This window comes from Vulpes lagopus, chromosome 5 (genome assembly GCF_018345385.1).
Source record: "Vulpes lagopus strain Blue_001 chromosome 5, ASM1834538v1, whole genome shotgun sequence".
NCBI classification, from domain to species: Eukaryota; Metazoa; Chordata; class Mammalia; order Carnivora; family Canidae; genus Vulpes; species Vulpes lagopus.
Window position 1 is genome coordinate 61,642,358 of NC_054828.1, and position 18,222 is coordinate 61,660,579.

General features: G+C 40.6%; 1 protein-coding gene across 1 annotated transcript in view; it reads right to left on the minus strand.

Moving 5' to 3' along the window:
- The window catches only part of MSRB3 (methionine sulfoxide reductase B3), a 178,278-nt gene that overhangs the window by 117,373 nt on the left and 42,683 nt on the right, over window positions 1–18,222 (minus strand). Inside the window, exons 3-4 of the mRNA XM_041757528.1 lie at window positions 11,613–11,721; window positions 9,860–9,937 (exon numbers count right to left, since the gene is read on the minus strand). Coding sequence (XP_041613462.1) covers window positions 9,860–9,937; window positions 11,613–11,721 — 187 coding nt within the window. The remainder of the gene's footprint in view (window positions 1–9,859; window positions 9,938–11,612; window positions 11,722–18,222) is intronic.

Below are 18,222 nucleotides of genomic sequence, written 5' to 3' on the forward strand. Positions count from 1 at the left end.
TACTACATATCTCTTTCCATCTCCACATTCAGTGATGTCACATTTGTAGCTTGAAATATGACCCATGGTAGAAGTACACACATCACAGAAATCAGCAAACACTACAAATCAGACCTTGATTTACTGTTTGGTTGGCTATCAAAATCAGTTGTTCTCAAATGGAGGTGGTTTTGCCCTCCGGGGTTTTTTTGTAATATCTGGAGAAATTTGTCTTTGTCAGCTTGGTGGGTTGGGGTGGAAGGGGTGGGGAATGAGAGGGATGTGTGCTACTGGCATCTAGTGAGTAGAGATCGGGGATGCTACTGAACATCCTACGATGTATAAGGCAACGCCCTACAACAAATATCCAGGCCAAATGCCAACAGTGGCTGAGGTTGAAAAATCCCGGTCTGCTGGTATCTCAGCTTCTGAATGTCTGGCAAATTCCTGGAGGGAAAAGGTGGGCACTTTATCCTAGTTTATTTTATTGTTTTTGTTGTTATTTTTCCAGCATTTTGAGTTGACTAGTTATTTTTAATCTTTCTTATATTTAATAATATAAATGTTTGACTATGAACCTCTCTTTTTATACGGCTTCGGGCAGCTGACCCTTTCTGTCACTTTTTTTTTTCTCCTTTTAGTGTTTCCTTGTAAAAATCCCAGCTGTAAACATCTTCATCTGTCCCTTAGTTGAGACAAGTATGCCTTTCCAGTTTGTAAGCAATGCTACTATTGAAATAAGCACCCTGTGCAAGTTCCATGAGTGGTCTACAGAAAACACTTCACAAAGTGTGGTAGAAGGTAATAATTAGGGGACTCTATAACCAAGTGCTTATTTATACTTCCTCCATTCTAGTATCAACTAGAATCATTTGACTCTGCTGTTATTCTTGACTTACTGGAATTAAATCATTTACCTAACAAACAGTTGAGTACCAAGGATATGCAAAGTCCTGTGCCCCTGCACTGGGTGGAGATGGGGGTTACAAAACTCCTAAGGCATGACCAATTCTCTCAAGAAGTTGATAGACTTGTTAAGGAGAGACCTGCAAATAACTGATGTATCTAAACTGTCAGTTACTCATCTAAAATCATATTACTTGGGGAATTTAGAGTCTAGACTAAATTTGTTTTTACTTATTCAACAGAAACTGAAAATATTTTGGATGCAGATCACGAGGTCAAACTATATTATAAAACATGTGGTAATGTCGGATTCAAAAGCAAAATACGCGGACTTAATTTTGAGAACTTCAGATTTGCATGCTGTTTATACTTTACCATGTAAATTTATTTAAAGCTGCACAGTTCTTACAAACCTTACTTTATATGTCTATCTTTATATCTTTTATAGCATGTAATTATTTCATCTGTTACAGTAGTGCTATGAGTTGGAAATGGTTGATGTTATTCTCACCATTTTACAGATGAGAAAAATGAGACGGAAGCATTTAGGAAGGTGCTTATGGTTTTACAGCAAGTCCACACTGGAACTCCACAACACTTTCCACTTGGTACTCTGGATGGCTTCTGTGCTCTTCTTTGATAATGTTATGTGATGAGTTACTTACCCATGGATAAGACACAGTGAGTCTGAATGAAAATTTATGCAAGTGTCATTGAATCACTGACCACGTTTTGAAAGAATCACTCATTTACAGGAGGAGTAGCTTTGTGGCTTGCCTCAGAAGTACTCGCTACAACTTGCACATAATTTTTCATAAGATGTCCTTAAGTCATTTCAGAATCTATGAACTATAATAATAAATATTAATATTCTGACTCATATTTATACAAACAGGATACACTTAGGTGAATCATAGTCCAAACTTTGCCCATTTTAGTTCCCAGTTTAATCTAACTCATCCATTCTAATTCACGAAGAAGGACCTATGCTATTTCGGTCTACATTTGGAAAATTAATTAAAGAACTAGGATTGTGATTTAGGTAATGAAAGGCAAGATTGCTCTGCACCCACTTTTCCTCTGCAAAACACAGATATCTACACATAACACCCATAACTCACTTTCAGCTCTTAGGGGATTGTATGTGTAGGCATGGCTTCCATTCTTTGAATCAAAAAATGCAGTTTCAATACCTTTGCATATTGTTAAACTTTGAATCAGGCCTTGCTATAGTTTTCTGGTTTCTCAAATAGAGTTGTTCTTTATCTTATGCTATGCTTTTATGGTATTTATGCTTTTCTTTCTTCCCCCTTTTTCCCCTTGGTGGTTTAATGAGTCGGGCATTAGCCATGCTTTTTGCTCCCTATCTTGCCAGTAGCTCCAGGAAGTACTCTTCTTTCAATCTGTCATCTTGCCCTGAGCTTTCAGATGAGATACAGATAGAAGAATAACTCCCTCTGCTAGAGATATTTTTCCTGTAACTCACCATATAGTGGGGACAAGACAGGAAGGGCCAATGGGATGAGAGAAGTCAATTTTATATTCTCTACAAAAATAACATGTGAGTTATTCAGCTAGAACACCAGTTTAAGGCACCACTTAGAAATCTAGTTCCTTTCCAAGACGTTTCATTGTATTGGAAATTGTACTTTAAGGATTGAGAATGGGGTGAAACGCAATTCAAATTCACTGTAAATGCACTTTGTTGAATAGAGTAAGAATGTAAAACTACCCTCGCCATTTACCTCTCCTCCACTCACAACAACAACAACAACACACACACACACACACACACACACACACGCAAGTGTGTGCAGGGAGCACTCAGAACACTGAGAAGGGGAAAAGTTTATGTTGAAAGTCTCCTTTAATGGTAAGCGGACTAGCAAACATGCAATAGCATAGTTGAGTAAATTGTGTGTGGCACTGAACTGGAATTTCTTCAGTGAAAGGGCTTATGTTCTTAGAGAGTTGAAAAACAGCTTAAATTTTCTAGTAGCCTAGAATAAAATTGCACAGGAGGCTCATGTGAAATGTAGCGTGTGTGAATAGTTTTGCAGCAGAGTTGCATTTGAAATGTAGCAACACAGCTGGAGCAGTGACTCATGGCGCTAATATCTGCTGTTCACAGACTCTCTCTAATAAAGCCTGTGCTTTCTCACGTCATAAGGAGTTGCTTAGGCTGTTGTGATAGTAGGATCTGGTCCCAACTCTCGGTCAGGCCGCCTGAATTTCACATTCGTTGGATATCCGCCACGCGCTAGGCCTTCTCCTGCACTTAGTTGTTACACCTGTTTGGTTTTATTTTGCCCCTTTCCATAGTGGTAAGTCTGAGGCCGCATGTCCGAGCTGATATGCAGTGGGCTCCACCAGTTGCTTTTGGTCCGTGCCTGTTCTGGTTGATGATAATGAGGAGAAAAAGAAATGCCAAGGTGGAAGGAAAAGATAAGATAGCTCACGTCAGCTGGTCTCAGTCTTCTCACAAATATACAGAGAGAGGGCCGCCTGGGTGGCTCAGTCAGTGAAGCGTCTGCCTTCGGCTCAGGTCATGATCCCAGGCCCTGGGATCGAGCCCCACATCGGGCTCCCTGGGGAGCCTGCTTCTCCCTCTGCCTCTGTCCCTCTCTCTGCTCATGCTCTCTCTCTCAAACCAATAAAATCTTTGAAAAAAACATACAGAGAGAATTCTTTGAAAAAAACATACAGAGAAAATTCAGAAAAAGTGGTGAAAATCTAGACGACAGTTACTTGAGAAAATGTAATGAGGGTGTTAATAAGTGAAAAGAAAATGGCCTTCTACCGCCAATAACCAGAATCCCGCCCTTGAATCCAGCTACCGCCCTCCTTGCAGCTGCTGACTGGCCTGATGGCTTCCTGGGTACTGCTACACATGCCTGTCAGGATTCCAAGGCACTTCCCTAAGGGTGACCGGCCTGAAGCTGAGTCCTTGCTGATGACCTGCCTTGATGGATCTATTTACCTTGGATTCAGCTCTCCCTTGATTGGAAAGGTCTTCAATTGTCAACTTCACTACTGCGACAAAGAACAGTTCTCTCAAGGAACTGAGATGCGTATGTGTGTGCATGCGTGTGTGTCCCAGTTACGCCAAGGGAAGTAACCAGATCAGAGTGACCGAAATATTAAAAATGGATTTTCCTATCATTCTTTACCTTTCTTCTTGTCTAAAAGTTCGAGTGTAACTATTCTAAATCTATTTGTATACTGGTGTGTGATCTTCTCAAAGTCCTTATCCTCTCTCGGTTTGTCTGTAAAATGCGTTGTTGTGAAGATTTTTTTAATTTATATAAAGCGCAGACAACCATGCGTAGCATGGGGTAAGTGCTATGTAAATGTTAGTTCTTGTTTTATTATTATTATCATCATCATCATTATCATTTATGACCCTGTACAAAATAAGCTATTAATTCAGTGAGAGGCCGGATAAATTAATGCATACAGAATAAAAACTATCCTATGAGGTTTTTCCAAGTCTTAAAATTGTTAGTTGATTACACATGGATAATGTTGAGGTTTATCAGCTAACAAGGAAAAAGGGTTCCCACTCAAGCTGTCACACCGTATTCCCTGCGGCGGGATGAGCACTAGGTGTTATGCTATATGTTGGCAAATTGAACTCCAATAAAAAAATTTTAAAAAAAAGAAAGTCACATACATTGATTCAACATATACTTGTTATTTTTAATATATAAGCAGAATTCATTGAAAGGATGAATAATAGCATCTACCTTGTGCACTGCTACAGCCTACTTCCCGTTTTCATCATGCCACTGACTTATTGAAAATTCCTCCATAATCTATCCCGCAAAGTTCAGACATGAATGTGATCAACAAAGAAATATTTAGTAATATTTTTTTTTTGGTTTGTTGTTTTTAGAGAGAGAGAGAGCACACAGAGGTGAGAGGGAGAGGGTTAGAAGGAGGGGGAGAGGAATCTCAAGCAGGCTCCCTGCTCAGCATGGACCTCAGGATCCTGAGATCTTGACCTGAGCTAAAATCAGGATCAGACGCTTGACCAACTGAGCACCTCGGGTGCCTCCACACACGAAAGCATTTCTTACAGACACATCCTCTGGATGTGGATGTGGATCATCCGGATGAGACGCTGGCCTTATTTTTACATATGTTGTCATTGTTTATTCCATCGTTCCTACCACTCCGACAGGGCTATAAGCACTTTAAGAGAAAGAATTCATAAATGTATTTGCTTCACAACAGCGGGCAAAGGGTGAGCCAGAGTAAAGCGTAAGTGGTCCCAAATACCCCCTCAGTTGCTCTATTTGGCCGCTGCGCTCTCTGGTTTATCTGATGGGCAATCAGTCCGTTCTATGAACTTTCAGAAGTCCGAGCAACCAGAGGAGAGAATGTCCTTGGCTCTGTCAGGTCATTTACTGACTGACACTCCGAAGCGCCCCATCAGAGAGCAACCCGGGCACGCAGAGCTCGTGAGTGTGAGGACACGCGGGGCTCACGGCAGTGTGGGGAAGCAGGCACCTGTCGCCAGCGTGTGTGTGTGGTGGGGTGAGCACCAGGCCGGCTGCACTGAGTCACCGGGTGGACTCCTGTCGGGGCCACGGCTCCAGGGGCATCGGTCGGGGAGAGGAGCACAGGTACCGCCAGGCCCGCATGCCTACACACCTGCACACACTTGCACGCCTGCACACCTGCACACCTGCACACACCTGCACACACACACCCCCCAGGGCTGTCAGGTGGTGACAGACAGGGACAGGTGGCAGAGGCAGCTGGAGAAAGCCCTCCCCACCGCTGGTGACCAGGTGCTTCCACCTCAGCACTCCGGCCGCATCTCCGGTCTCACCTGGTCCCCCCACCGCTGTTTCTGCACAGTCCCTCCTCCTGTCGTCCCTGCCCAGCCCCCCCTCCCCCCGGCTGCTGCCCTGGGGCCACATGCGGGCCTGGCCCTGGCCGCCAGCCCTGTGCCCCACCGGCGAGCCCGGGGTTGGGGGGGCCGGGGAGAGGCGCAGGCTCCGGCTTGGAAGACCCAAAGGAGTTGGGGGGCAAATACACCCACACCGCGGGCCCTGGCCCTGGGCTGTGCCCTCCCTGGAGCTGGAGCTGCACATTTCCTTAGGTGGCCAACAAGATACTTGATTTTGTCAGTAGGGGACACAGGAGGAGGGCCGTAGACAAAGGGCCTGCCCTGGTTCCCGAAGCTTCCTCACCAGGCTCCTGCAGAGCCTCTGGCCTCCAGCAGCCGCTCCGGCGGTTCCCTCCCTCCAGGCCCTTGCTGCGCCGGCTCCCCCCAAGGCTGGGGACCTCCAAGGTGGCGGGGGGCGGCTGCTGCAGTGGCACTGCGTCTCCAGTACGTGGCACCCGGCCCCTAACACACACGGTGTCCTAGCACCCAGCACCTGGCCCCTAACACATACACACAGTGTCTCCAGCACCCAGCACTTGGCCCCTCACCCAGGTGGCATCTCCAGCACCCAGTACCCGGACCCTCACCCAGGCGGCATCTCCAGCACCCAGTACCTGGCCTGTGCAGTGCGCACCAGGTCCCTGGGGAGAGGCTCCTACAGCTTGGGCGCTGTCCCTGGCACCAGGTGCTGCCCTGGGTGCCAGGAATCCACAGCACCTGGCAGGAGGCAGCCTCTGCCCCGTCCCCGCCACCCCACTGCTCAGTAACTTCTGGAGTGGAATGCCTACAGTGAGACGCCCCCCTCTAAGCATCTTTCCCCAGCACTGCAGAGAGCAGACTTCCAGCAAATTCCGGAGGGCGGATTCCCAGAAAGTTGCAGTCATGACACCGCAATGACTGCTCTGCTGTTGGGGGAGGTACAGCCATGCCCTCTCCAGCAAGTCCCAGATCTCAGCCCCTGGGAGAGGACGTGGCGGGGAGCTTTTCCCGGCCTCCTCCTCAGTCCTCGGGGTCATGATTGCTTCTCACATTTGCCATGCTCTTTAGAATTTCTATTTACTCCCTACTAGCCAATCCCTCATTACCACAATCCTCTGTTATAGGTCGTAATTCTTTGAATTTTACTTTCCTGTTCATATTACTGTGTGGTTTCTGTATCCAGATTATGTGCCGACTGATACATATTCCCTTATATATTTTAAAGTAACCACTACAATTTCTTATCAAAATTAAAGTAATTGAAAAAAATCATTGAACTTTCTGGTGTTCTATAAATAGATGACATGCTTAAAATACATTTTTGCCAAAACCTTAGAGCTATATATTTACAGCATTTAATGAGTGGAGAAGTCCACCATATAACCTCATTTGCAAAAGTGGTCCTCTCTGTCATATCTAGCAACGAAATGAAACTGTCAAAAAAGGAAAAAAATACTTCTGTTTTTAAATTTTAAATAAATATGTGGATACATATCCTCATGACACCCTTCTCACTTAAGGAGATGGTACAAAATGGATGGACAGACAACAGACAACAGATGGAGAGATAGATAAAAAGACAGCAGGCAGGGAGATGGAGTCTTACCAAGATGAAATACTATTTCAGTATTTTTTTTTACCAGTTCAATATTTTTCAATATTTTCTTTGGCCTTGCTTTCATGGGTTTCCCCTCCAGAAGTAATGCACTATTGAACTGTCATTTTGCTTGATGCCTTAGAGATTTTATCCCAGGACAATACATCATAGTAAGAATTGGGATGGGTGAAAGGCATGACATCTTCTATGAAGAAGGAGAAGGGGATTATGATAGAGGAGATAGAAAGAGGTGGAAAACGGTGTGCAGGTTCCTCAAAGAGTTAAAAATAGAGCTACCCTATGACCCAACAATTGCACTGCTGGGGATTTACCCCAAAGATACAGATGCAGTGAAAGATAGAGACACCTGCCCCCCGATGTTTATAGCTGCAATGTCCACAGTAGCCAAACTGTGGAAGGAGCCTCGGTGTCCATCGACAGATGATGGATAAAGAAGATGTGGTCTATATATACACTGGAATATTCCTCAGCCATCAGAAGAGATGAATACCCACCATTTGCTTCGATGTGGATGGGCCTGGAGAGTATTATGCTGAGTGAAGTCAATCGGAGAAAGACAAACATTATATGGTCTCATTCATTCAGGGAATATAAAAAGTAGTGAAAGGGAATAAAGGGGAAAGGAGAGAGACTAAGTAGGAAAAATCAGTGAGGGTGACAAAACATGAGAGACTCCTGACTCTGGGAAACGAACAAGGGGTAGTGGAAGGGGAGGTGGGCGGGAGGATGGGGGTGACTGGGTGACGGGCACTGAGGGGGGCACTTGATGGGATGAGCACTGGGTGTTATGCTATATGTTGGCAAATCGAACTCCAATAAAAAAGAAAGAAAGAAAGAAAGAAAGAAAGAAAGAAAGAAAGAAAGAAAGAAAGAAAGAAAGAAAGAGGACCACCACACACTCTCTCAGACACATCAGTGTCAGAGAAGCATGCAATTTAAAAGTGGAGTGGGGGGGACAGAATAAAAATATTAAACCCTATTCTTTAGAAACTTAGACAAAAAAAGTTTCCCCTATAAGGATGCTAAAGAAAACAAGATATATCACATCAAATGTGAAACACCCTGACTCTCGCCAGTACCTATGTTTAAATAAAGGTCTTGTTTTTGATTATTTGTGACTCAAAATCTCACATGAGGTAAATCCTTCCTTTACAGTGGTTCTGTTTCCTATTTAAAACAGTAAGTTTTCCTTAGATCCACTACTTTACTGAATCACATGATGGGGAAAGAGATGGAGAATCTTAAATAAAAGGCAAAGGCGATGTGGCCAATTTTTACCATTTGGGATATTAACAAGTTTAACATGGCTCAGCAACTATCTTAAGTGTTATATCAACTATTATGACACAAGTTAAAGGTGTTGAAATAGAAGGATGTGTGTTTTCTGAGAGGATATGAGTGACAATTTGAAGGGCTGGTTTTTTTTTACACGAAGAATAAATACATAAGTATTCGGAACAGATTCTCAACCAACACTAATGTGCAATAAGGTTTATGCAAGTTAAGAAAGGTTTTAAACTTCTAAAAAAAGTTTCAAGGAAACTACTGTTTCCTGTTATTTCTGGAAATTCTGTAAATGCTAGTGTTTTAAAAGGGAAACATTTATGAAGAGATATTAAGTATTTTACGTGCTACACGTATCAGATTCTTGTTTGTTCATTTCCCCTTAGAAATTTGTAATTCTGCTTTAAATAAATGCCATTTACTCTCAATTAAGGTTTCTATCTTTTCGTTTCCCCTAGAGCAGCATCCCCATGGGAAGTACAGAGCTTCTAAGACTTTCTATACCTAGACAAAGAAATTCTGGCAAAGATTTTTCTTTCTTGAATAAGATCCGTAATCTATACTGTCTGAATCAACTATTTTGGTGAAAAAGTCTATGTACTGCTTGTTTTATAGTAAACGATTGGGATCTCTAAAATAAGGATTGTGGATCAATGCAAACACTGTCAGACTCATATTACATAATTTGCTTACAAATGTATAACTATTGGCTATAATACCCACGCTACTTTCAGTACAGATATTGTACTTCGTTGCAGAAGTATGAATAATCAACTTGGTGGATATTATTCAATCGGAAGAATGCACGTGAAGAACTTTAACTATGGCCCAATAAATAAATATAGGGCCATCACTTGTTAACAGAAAAATCAATAAATATATAAACATTCCTATGCCCACCAAAATCTTCATAGCTCTGATAAGCAACACAGTTCATTTCAATGAGCAAGTTAACGTTGGGCATTTTAAAGATCCAAACAGTGCAAAGTCAGCCACTCTACCAACTGGTAATTTATCATGAAAGTCAATACTTACTTTTGTTTTGTGGAGAGAAAACAGAAATAAGAAAATTTAGTAGCAATAAGGAGTCTTTTTTTTTTTTTTTTGGTAGTATAAAGACTCCAATGTGAATGAGCATTACCTACTTTGTTGCCATCTGTGATATTTCCATATCCGAAAGTTTTTAACATACTTACCTGAACAATGGAGTTCCACACACAACACATTTATATATTCCAGGATCTTTGTGATGCGTATATTCTCCTTCGAAGGCACTGATAAACAATAAACAGAGCATTAAAAAAATTAAACAAAAATAAATTTTAAAAAAATTAAACAAAGTTAGCATTATTTCTTATAGAATGTATTTGCTTAAAATATATTTCTCTAGTAAATCTTTCAAGGACTTTTTGTCCTAAAATGAGAACAGACCAAACATATGGAAATCTGAACATTACTAATATATTTCAAATCTATATAATAAAATGTGCATATAACTATTCCACACTAGTGCAGGTTAAATTAAAAAAAAAAAAAGATCAAACCATCTAGTTATGTAATGCTTAGAAAAAAAATGTTTGCTATTTAAAAAAAAAAAACCACCTTGTTGTTCAGATTTGCAGGAAAATTTAAAAAAACACACACATTACTACATAAGATTTCTGCATACTCTGGTGTCCAAGAGCGTACAACCAAAAATGCAGAAGGGTCTAAGACTTCAAGTGGAAGGAGCCTTATTTTTTGGTTTGAAAAGGAATATTGCAGCTTTAAGGGAATATTTTTCTAAGTTAACAATCTTAAAGGCTAGGAGGTCATTCAGCTAATACAAATCAGCTGTGCTAGCCCAACAAAAAGTCTATGTGCTCTGCAGCTTGTTTTTATTATCCTTTCACCCTCTTTATGAGGTCCAATTTTTTTATAAACAGAATTTTTAAGAATGACCTAATCTCTAGTTGTTTGTGTGCATTAAATCATTTTGCTAGTCATGTACACAACAGGACGGGTAGAGGTCCTCCTGGCTGGGGCTGAAGCCCACCACTGACCCATTGTGGGGGGGGGGGGTCTAGACTCTGTCAGAGACTCTGCATTCGGTAAATTCAGAAAACAGTATATACTGTGACAGGAAGAGAGTGTTGCCTATTAACAAGGACCCCATGTGTGGTAAAGAGCCCTTTCAGTTCATGAATGAAAACAAGAAGTTACATCATTAATAAATTTTGGATCAGAGGTAAGTTACGGCCTTATGCCAGCCTCCGTGGTATAAATTAAACAACAAAATGGTTGGACCTTGGCAGGTTACCTTTGAGCTGGAATCAGCTGAGAGAGACTTTATTCACTAAAAACGTCTTGGAAGTGAACAAACTCTTTTTTCAGGACTTAGGGCGAACTTCCAAGGACCAAAGCCATGTGAGGGCAGTTATTGAAAATTTTTGACATTCCAACCACAAATGAGCCAATAAATACTTTCTCCACATGTGCTTCAAAAAGAAATTGGAGTGGGGTAGAAAGGAACTAAATTATGCTACCTTCTTTTTGCAGCCAAAACGTCTATACTTACAATGGCCACCTTCAAAATTTCAGCATCCTGGCACAGTGCCATGTCCCTCATGGTTTTGCTTACTGTGATGTCTTCCCAAAAAATGTACCTAAATCGCTATTACTTCCACACATTTTGTAGTAAACTAAAAACAGGCCCTTAATAAAAGCCTTGTGACTTTACATAAGATAGAGTGTTCATTAAATGGGGGAAAGAATAAATAAAACTTAGTCTTAACCTAAACAATACCATTTTCAATCTTTTCAAGGATACTAGTTTGCAGATTTTAGCAAATAAGTGTAGAATTCTTTAAATGGCAAGGAGAAGGATCTAAAGCAGTGGGGTGTTGGGGGGAGGGGGCAGTGAAGAAAACTGGTTCTTACTTAATGACTTTTTCTTGCAGCTCATCTTACCTTTCGGTCCCTTTCTCCTGAGTGACATGGTACTGCAGGGGTGTTAGCCGCTTCCTTAGTTCCTGCTGGGAAAAGACCACCTTACAGTTCTTTTTATCCCTACATGACCCTGGAAAGAGAGAGGATATGGGAGAAGGAGTCTTTTTAGCTTGAATCCTAAATACTTGCTTTGGCTGGCCGCCACAGCCCAGCTTCTGCAGTCACTTGTCAACCACCAGCCCGGTCCCTAACGCATCAAACTTATTGGCACTGGCGCTGACTATTTCTCTCAGTTTAGAGAGAATCTTTTTTCAAGATTCAGGTGCTTCCACTGGAGCACTGACAAGGTGCTCCAGCCAAAGACACCACCATGTGACAGCAACAACCCACTGAACATTCACAAAGATGGTAGTACATCCTTTATGTCTCCAAATCCCAGGCAATTCTTTTTTTTTTTTTCAAATACATTCAAAAAGCATTACCGTACTTATAAGCATTTACACTGTATAAATACGTATAAGATGATGGGCATATTATGTTAAATACTAATTCTCCATTCAGTAATTTTGCAACTTAGTAGAAGAGCTTGAAACCATCATTCAATTTCCATTCTGGGCCATTTAAATGCCATCCTTGTTTGTTTCTTTGTTTGTTTGTTTGTTTGTTTAAAGCCCTAAAGATGCATTTTTTTCCCCTGCCTAGGAATTTGTTGTTCTCTGTGTTTCTCTCCGACAAGTCAATGGGTTCGGTAGAGTCCTTAAAAACAAATGTCTTTAAAGACTGTATCTTAGAACGTTAAACAGGCAGCAAGAAAACTGTAATAGACTCCAGAAGAAGGCATTTACGCTAATGTAGATTCAATAAGTTCCAAAGAAAAGGTGAGAAAAATAGGGAGGGGGAAAGACAAAGAGAAGAAAAGCAAATGTGATTTTACTTAGAGACCTACAGTCTTCCTTTTGCAAAGTAGATCTAGGAAGACTTGGCTGATTAAGTGTATTTGAATGGTGAAATAATTTTAATGTGATTGTAATAACAATGGCAGCTTTTATTTCAACCTATACAGACTGCAGTAAAACGTTCAGACAACACCTGTTTATATGTAGTATTTTATTTTACCTACACAAATGATTGAAAAGAAATATAACTCCAAGACAGGGCAACCCTTACTCACTGCAGTAAAATTGCCCTTTTTGTTTCTTTCTTTCTTTCTTTCTTTCCTTTCTTTCTTCTTTCTTTTTTTTTCTTTCTTTCTTTCTTTCTTTCTTTCTTTCTTTCTTTCTTTCTTTTTTTTTTTTTGCCACCCATCACAGGGGCAAAGAGGCTCGCAGTTGGCCCTACATGCAAAAATCTCTTACCACGTTTTGAAATTACTAAAAGAAAGCTTGCTTCATTCTCTGACTCCTAAACTCAACTTCCTCTGAAATAAAAAGAACTGTGATTAGAATAGCAATGCTCTCTACTTTCTTTTACTTTTAAGTCACCACCTGATGTCACAGTATATGAGATCACTGAAATTAAACCAGGAGAAAATTGACTATCCAGTCCCCCTGATTGTGGGCCTGAAGAAACGTATCAACTTCCAGGATCAGGGCCACCAAGATAGAGTGGTTGATTCTCCATGAGAAAATACAGAGGCAGGAAGAGAGCTAACCAGAGCCAAACAGACAGTCCCACCTTGGGGTAGGCCTGAGGGTTGTCAAACAGCGCCTCTCCTGACCTTCCACAGAGCATGCTGGCCTCACTCTGGCCTGGAAAGATCCAGAGGACCAGCTGGCATAACGCTGACGGCGTGCTGGTCTCTCATCTCAGTGGAACCCATATTACACTAGGCTTTATCCAAACACCTACTACTTACACTTTTAATCTTTTCCGAGGTGCAGATGAGAAATGTTTGTCCTGTCAGAACAAGCCTCTCCAGAGCCTGAATGCAGAACTGCTCTTTGTTACCTCTCAGTGGACTGTCATAACCCAGTTTCTGCTCCATTCACTCTAGATTTCTTAAAAGTCATCTTCTTGTTTTTATTTCTTTACTAGTTGTAAAGGTTGTATCTCTGTTGATTTTGTCCAAAAAGATTCATTAGTTGCAAATTTAACGTGACAAAATCTCTTGGTTAAAATTATTTTTTCCCATGGCATGGATAATTAAAACCTGTACAATTAGAATTAAACGATTTTGTCCAAAATTTTTTTGTTAATATATGTTCATTCATACAAAAAGACCAATTGTGTTCCCAAAATTGAGAGAACTAAGCTACCCATCTGTATGTCATTTAGCACAAGAGAAGCAACTGCAGGTTTAAATTACACGGTATTGGGTTGCAATTTCCTAACATTGGATGCTTTTCTGCTTTTTTACCTTGAGTCATTTACTAAGGAGTGTTCATAAAAAGTAGCTTAAAGCACAGATGCTTGCAAATCGTTTAGGCAAAGATGTTTCTCTCTTTTTCATTCTCCCTCCCTCAAAAAATCTCTCTTTTCTGAAGAAAGAGAATAAACTTGTTGGTCAGTATTGACAAACCACGTTAAGTATTTGTACAGAGAGAAAAGGTAAAATTGAAAACATCTGATTGAAGTAAATAAGACAAACATAAAAGCTTTACTGGTGAATGAAGGGTATTGAGGAGACTTTATTTCATAGATTAGAAATTACTTTTGATCTAAACATTCTTAAAAACAGATTGTTTTTCCACTACGAACCATCTCATTAACTGTGCTACAGAGACCTCGTTTTCATGGCAAGCTTTGAAAGAGTGCTGTGCTCTTTTGTCAGACTCTGTCTTATCTGGGAGGGGGATAAAGATTTCAGTCCAGCTTTCTTTGTTTGTCTTTCAAGAACCACTAAAGTAGTATTCACACAAATTTTGTAGGAATGTGCCCTATGTCACAGCCTACAAATTATTTGGTTTTGGTGCACTTAAAGGTCATCTTCCAAATTAGCAAAATTTTCCTATATCCTGGCTTTTCAACCTTAAATATAAATATTGTTTCCTAACTGTAAGTGAGGGGTTTTTTTTTCTTTAAGAAATGCTAGTGCTTATTTAAAGTTGTCGAACTTTGTACATTTTTTTATTCTTTGGTCATACCATGTCCTCAAAATAATTAGGCTTTGAAAGTGTACCTAATAGCAAAAAGGAAGTATATGTAGACCAGAAACAGCTATTGTGATTTTGTATTAAACAATCCGATGAGCAGTTAGTCAGATTTTAATAAATTTCTTGCCACATGGTTTAATAATATACTTCCTGGACAATTGAAAGCTATACTGTTACCTTAACTCTTCTAGCATCACAATCTCAAACTGACATATATAAACACAGAAAGGCTTCTCTTTTGTCTCTGATTTCCCTTCTCCCTCGCAGACTCGCTCTTCTAAAGTTATATGGTGCCACTGTTAATTCTGAAGAAATCATTTCATTTTTGAAATTCTAGAATAATTCATTGGATGGTTTCCCTCCACTATCTTCACTTAGGAACTGTAATTTTCTTATTACCCAGGGTAATTTAACATTAGTATTATATGACATCTGTTCAGTGACCTCTAAATTGACTTAGAAGTATGTTAGAGAAAGATTTTTCCCCCTTTATTTTAAATGTTTAATAGGGTACCTCGAAGGCACAAGTGAGCGTGTGTGTCCGTACGTGCAACGCAACATGCAGTTGACGGGGTGACAGTGCCGCCTCGGTCTCCAATCCTAACACTATCGTCCCCTACAGAGTAACTTTGGTATAGAGAAGCTCCATCCTGAACCCCATCCAGGAGTATTTATTTACTGAAATAGGCCTAAAGTCTCTTTTTATAGTGATGCTCGCTCTGTCGAGGCTGGCTGCCTCAAAGCTCCCATGGAAAGCTCTGGCTCCACGGAGAAACAGCCTTGCGGCAGGAGTTCCCGGCCACGTTCTGACACCCTCACACGTCCGCTCTAAGGATCACAGCAAGTATCACTTGGCAAGCGCTGTCTGCAAACATGCAGTCTCACGTTATCCTTGTGATCACAGCAAACTCCAAAGTTAAGGATGAAATTTCCCAGGGTGGCCAGGTGACATATTTCAGCGTGCTGCTGTATCCTATTGGTAATTATTATTTTTCTACAATGATTCCCTTAGAATGGTATTTTTCTCATGAGTTAACTTTTCAAACGATTAGAGTAAGAATGGAAAAGAAAACTAGAATGTGAGTGTTTACTATGTGCCAGGCACATTTCTGGGCCTTTTTACCTAACTACATTTCATCCTCTCGATCATTCGAGGAGGTAGGCCTCATGCCCATCCTACAGATACAGAAACTGAGGCTCAGAGAGGTTGGAAAATAACTTACTAAGGACAAACAGAAAATAGATATATCAACTCAAGCCCAGGGCTATCTGACTGCAAAGCCCAGAGCCAATATATATTCTGTGAAGACGAATTACACTACAGCTTTCTTCTTTCTTTTTAAAATATGCAATAACTTTTAGCTCAAGAACCATCACTAGCAAGATAATAAAGGAGAAGAATAATAATCGCCAGAGTACATCCAGAAAAATAAATACATTTGTCTGCTGGCCAATGTCTGTTTTCAGTGTGTTCATTCCTTCAACGGAGGGTCAGTGACAAGGTTCAAATGGGATTCTCACAAAGTCTATAAAACGTTGAAAGGCTTTTTAACTTCCTGTTAAGAAGTAAATCAGATCTGTTACCTAAGTCTTAGAACACTTTTAAGTCATAAATCTTACAATTCATTGTGAAAAATCAAAACAAAACAAGACCTAAAGATCCCATAACTTTAGTTTTGGTTCTAGGATCAGAAAAAAAAAAAAAGAAACTATTAAATATTTTCCCAAGATAATAAATAAATAAAAGATGACAAGACCATCTTGGTTTGCTTTGAGTATACTGGATTTAAACCATAAAATTCATGTTGAAATAGCTTGCTACTATATTTCAAAGTGGTATACTTGAATTTTCATTACCACTTTGAATTTTCAGTTGGTTATTAGTCTGTCATATTGGAAAGCTGAACACTATCCAGATATGATAGTGTTAGAAATTTCTAAGTAAGTGGGCATTTATAAAAGCCAAATCCAACCCATTTTTAGAATAGCATGTAAAATACATTCCCATGAACCATTGTTTCATATGTTTGTTTGTTTTGCATTCCAGTAATTCAATAAAGGCTTGGAAAAAAATGCCAAGCACAAGGAAGAAAAGCTTTTATGCCTGTAGAAGCATACCCAGTCCTGATTTTTCTCTCAAAGTAGACCTACATCGGAAAAACATTCCCAAGAACAACATACAATCTAATGTGTCAGGACACTTTTGCCTCAATACTGTGGCTTCCATGAAACGAGGGTTGCAGGGCTTACTTAGGGGACCGTTGATCTGACATTTTTTCTTACTGTTTCTTTGGTTTTTAAAAAAAGATTTTATTTATTTATTCATGAGAGACAGAGAGAGGCAGAGACACAGGCAGAGGGAGAAGCAGGCTCCCTGTGAGGAGCCCGATGTGGGACTCGATCCAAGGACCCCGGGGTCATGACCTGAGCCAGAGGCAGATGCTCAGGCACTGAGCCACCCAGGCGCCCCTCTGTTTTTTAAAGGCATCAAAAGTGTCGAGTGTTTACATAGCGCCAGGTACTGTGCTAAGTAAAATATATGCATTCATTCTTTGATAATTATTGAGCACCTACTATATGCTGCCATTAGTCTAAGCACTTAGGATATACTAGTGAACAAAATAAAGATCCTGCTCTCTTGGAGCTCCCATCAAAGCAGCAGGGGTGGGGAGGCAGTTGGCCACACTGACATCCAGAAGAGGAGGGCATGGCCAATGCGAGAAATGAATACACCAGATTCACGTCCAGTGGTGGAAACAGCCGGGGAACGGCGACACACGTGCTAAAACCTGAACCAGAAGGGAGCAAAAAGCAACAACTTAAACATGCGAAGAATAGGTTTTTAAACCAGGAAATTTACAATTACATACCTTAGCACAGACAGTGTCTGGCATTACTTTTTGCTCCCAAGAGAAATATTAGGGAATATCCTTTTAGCAAAGTGCTATCCTCACAACAGCTCTCCGAGTGTCTGGCTGGCCGAACTCTGAACCCAGAATCAGAGCGCAGTCTCTGCTCATTTGCCCTGTGTAATTAATGTCATCCCTTTCAAACCATAGATTATCGTTCCCAACCTGGAGTCATGTGTGATGGGGCACTCAATAGGTGTTTTTCAGCGATAAATTTTTTGATAGGCCCAGAGAGCAAAAATCCTTTGGCCACATGATGGTTTTATACTTCTGGAACAATCCAGTCACTCTTCCCTTCAGGGTGCTCTTGTCGGTGGTATCAGGGAATATTCATAACCAAAGAAAGTTTAAAATTTGTACCTCAACCCGGTTTCCATGTTTTAAAAACATTCTTAATTTTCACATTTAGGTTCAGTTTAATTTCATTCATCCTCCAAGTCCTAAACATAACACAGAGAAAATAAAACTCCAGGTCTTAGGAGTCAGAAAGCAACACAACTGTTCCTCCTTAAAGATTTTTTTTTCTATATTTGAGAAAAATCGTATGTTTGTCATAGTAATGATCACATTTCATGCCTCCTCACTATTTTTCTAGTCCCATAAGATAGTTCGACAGCAGTTTCAGTTATA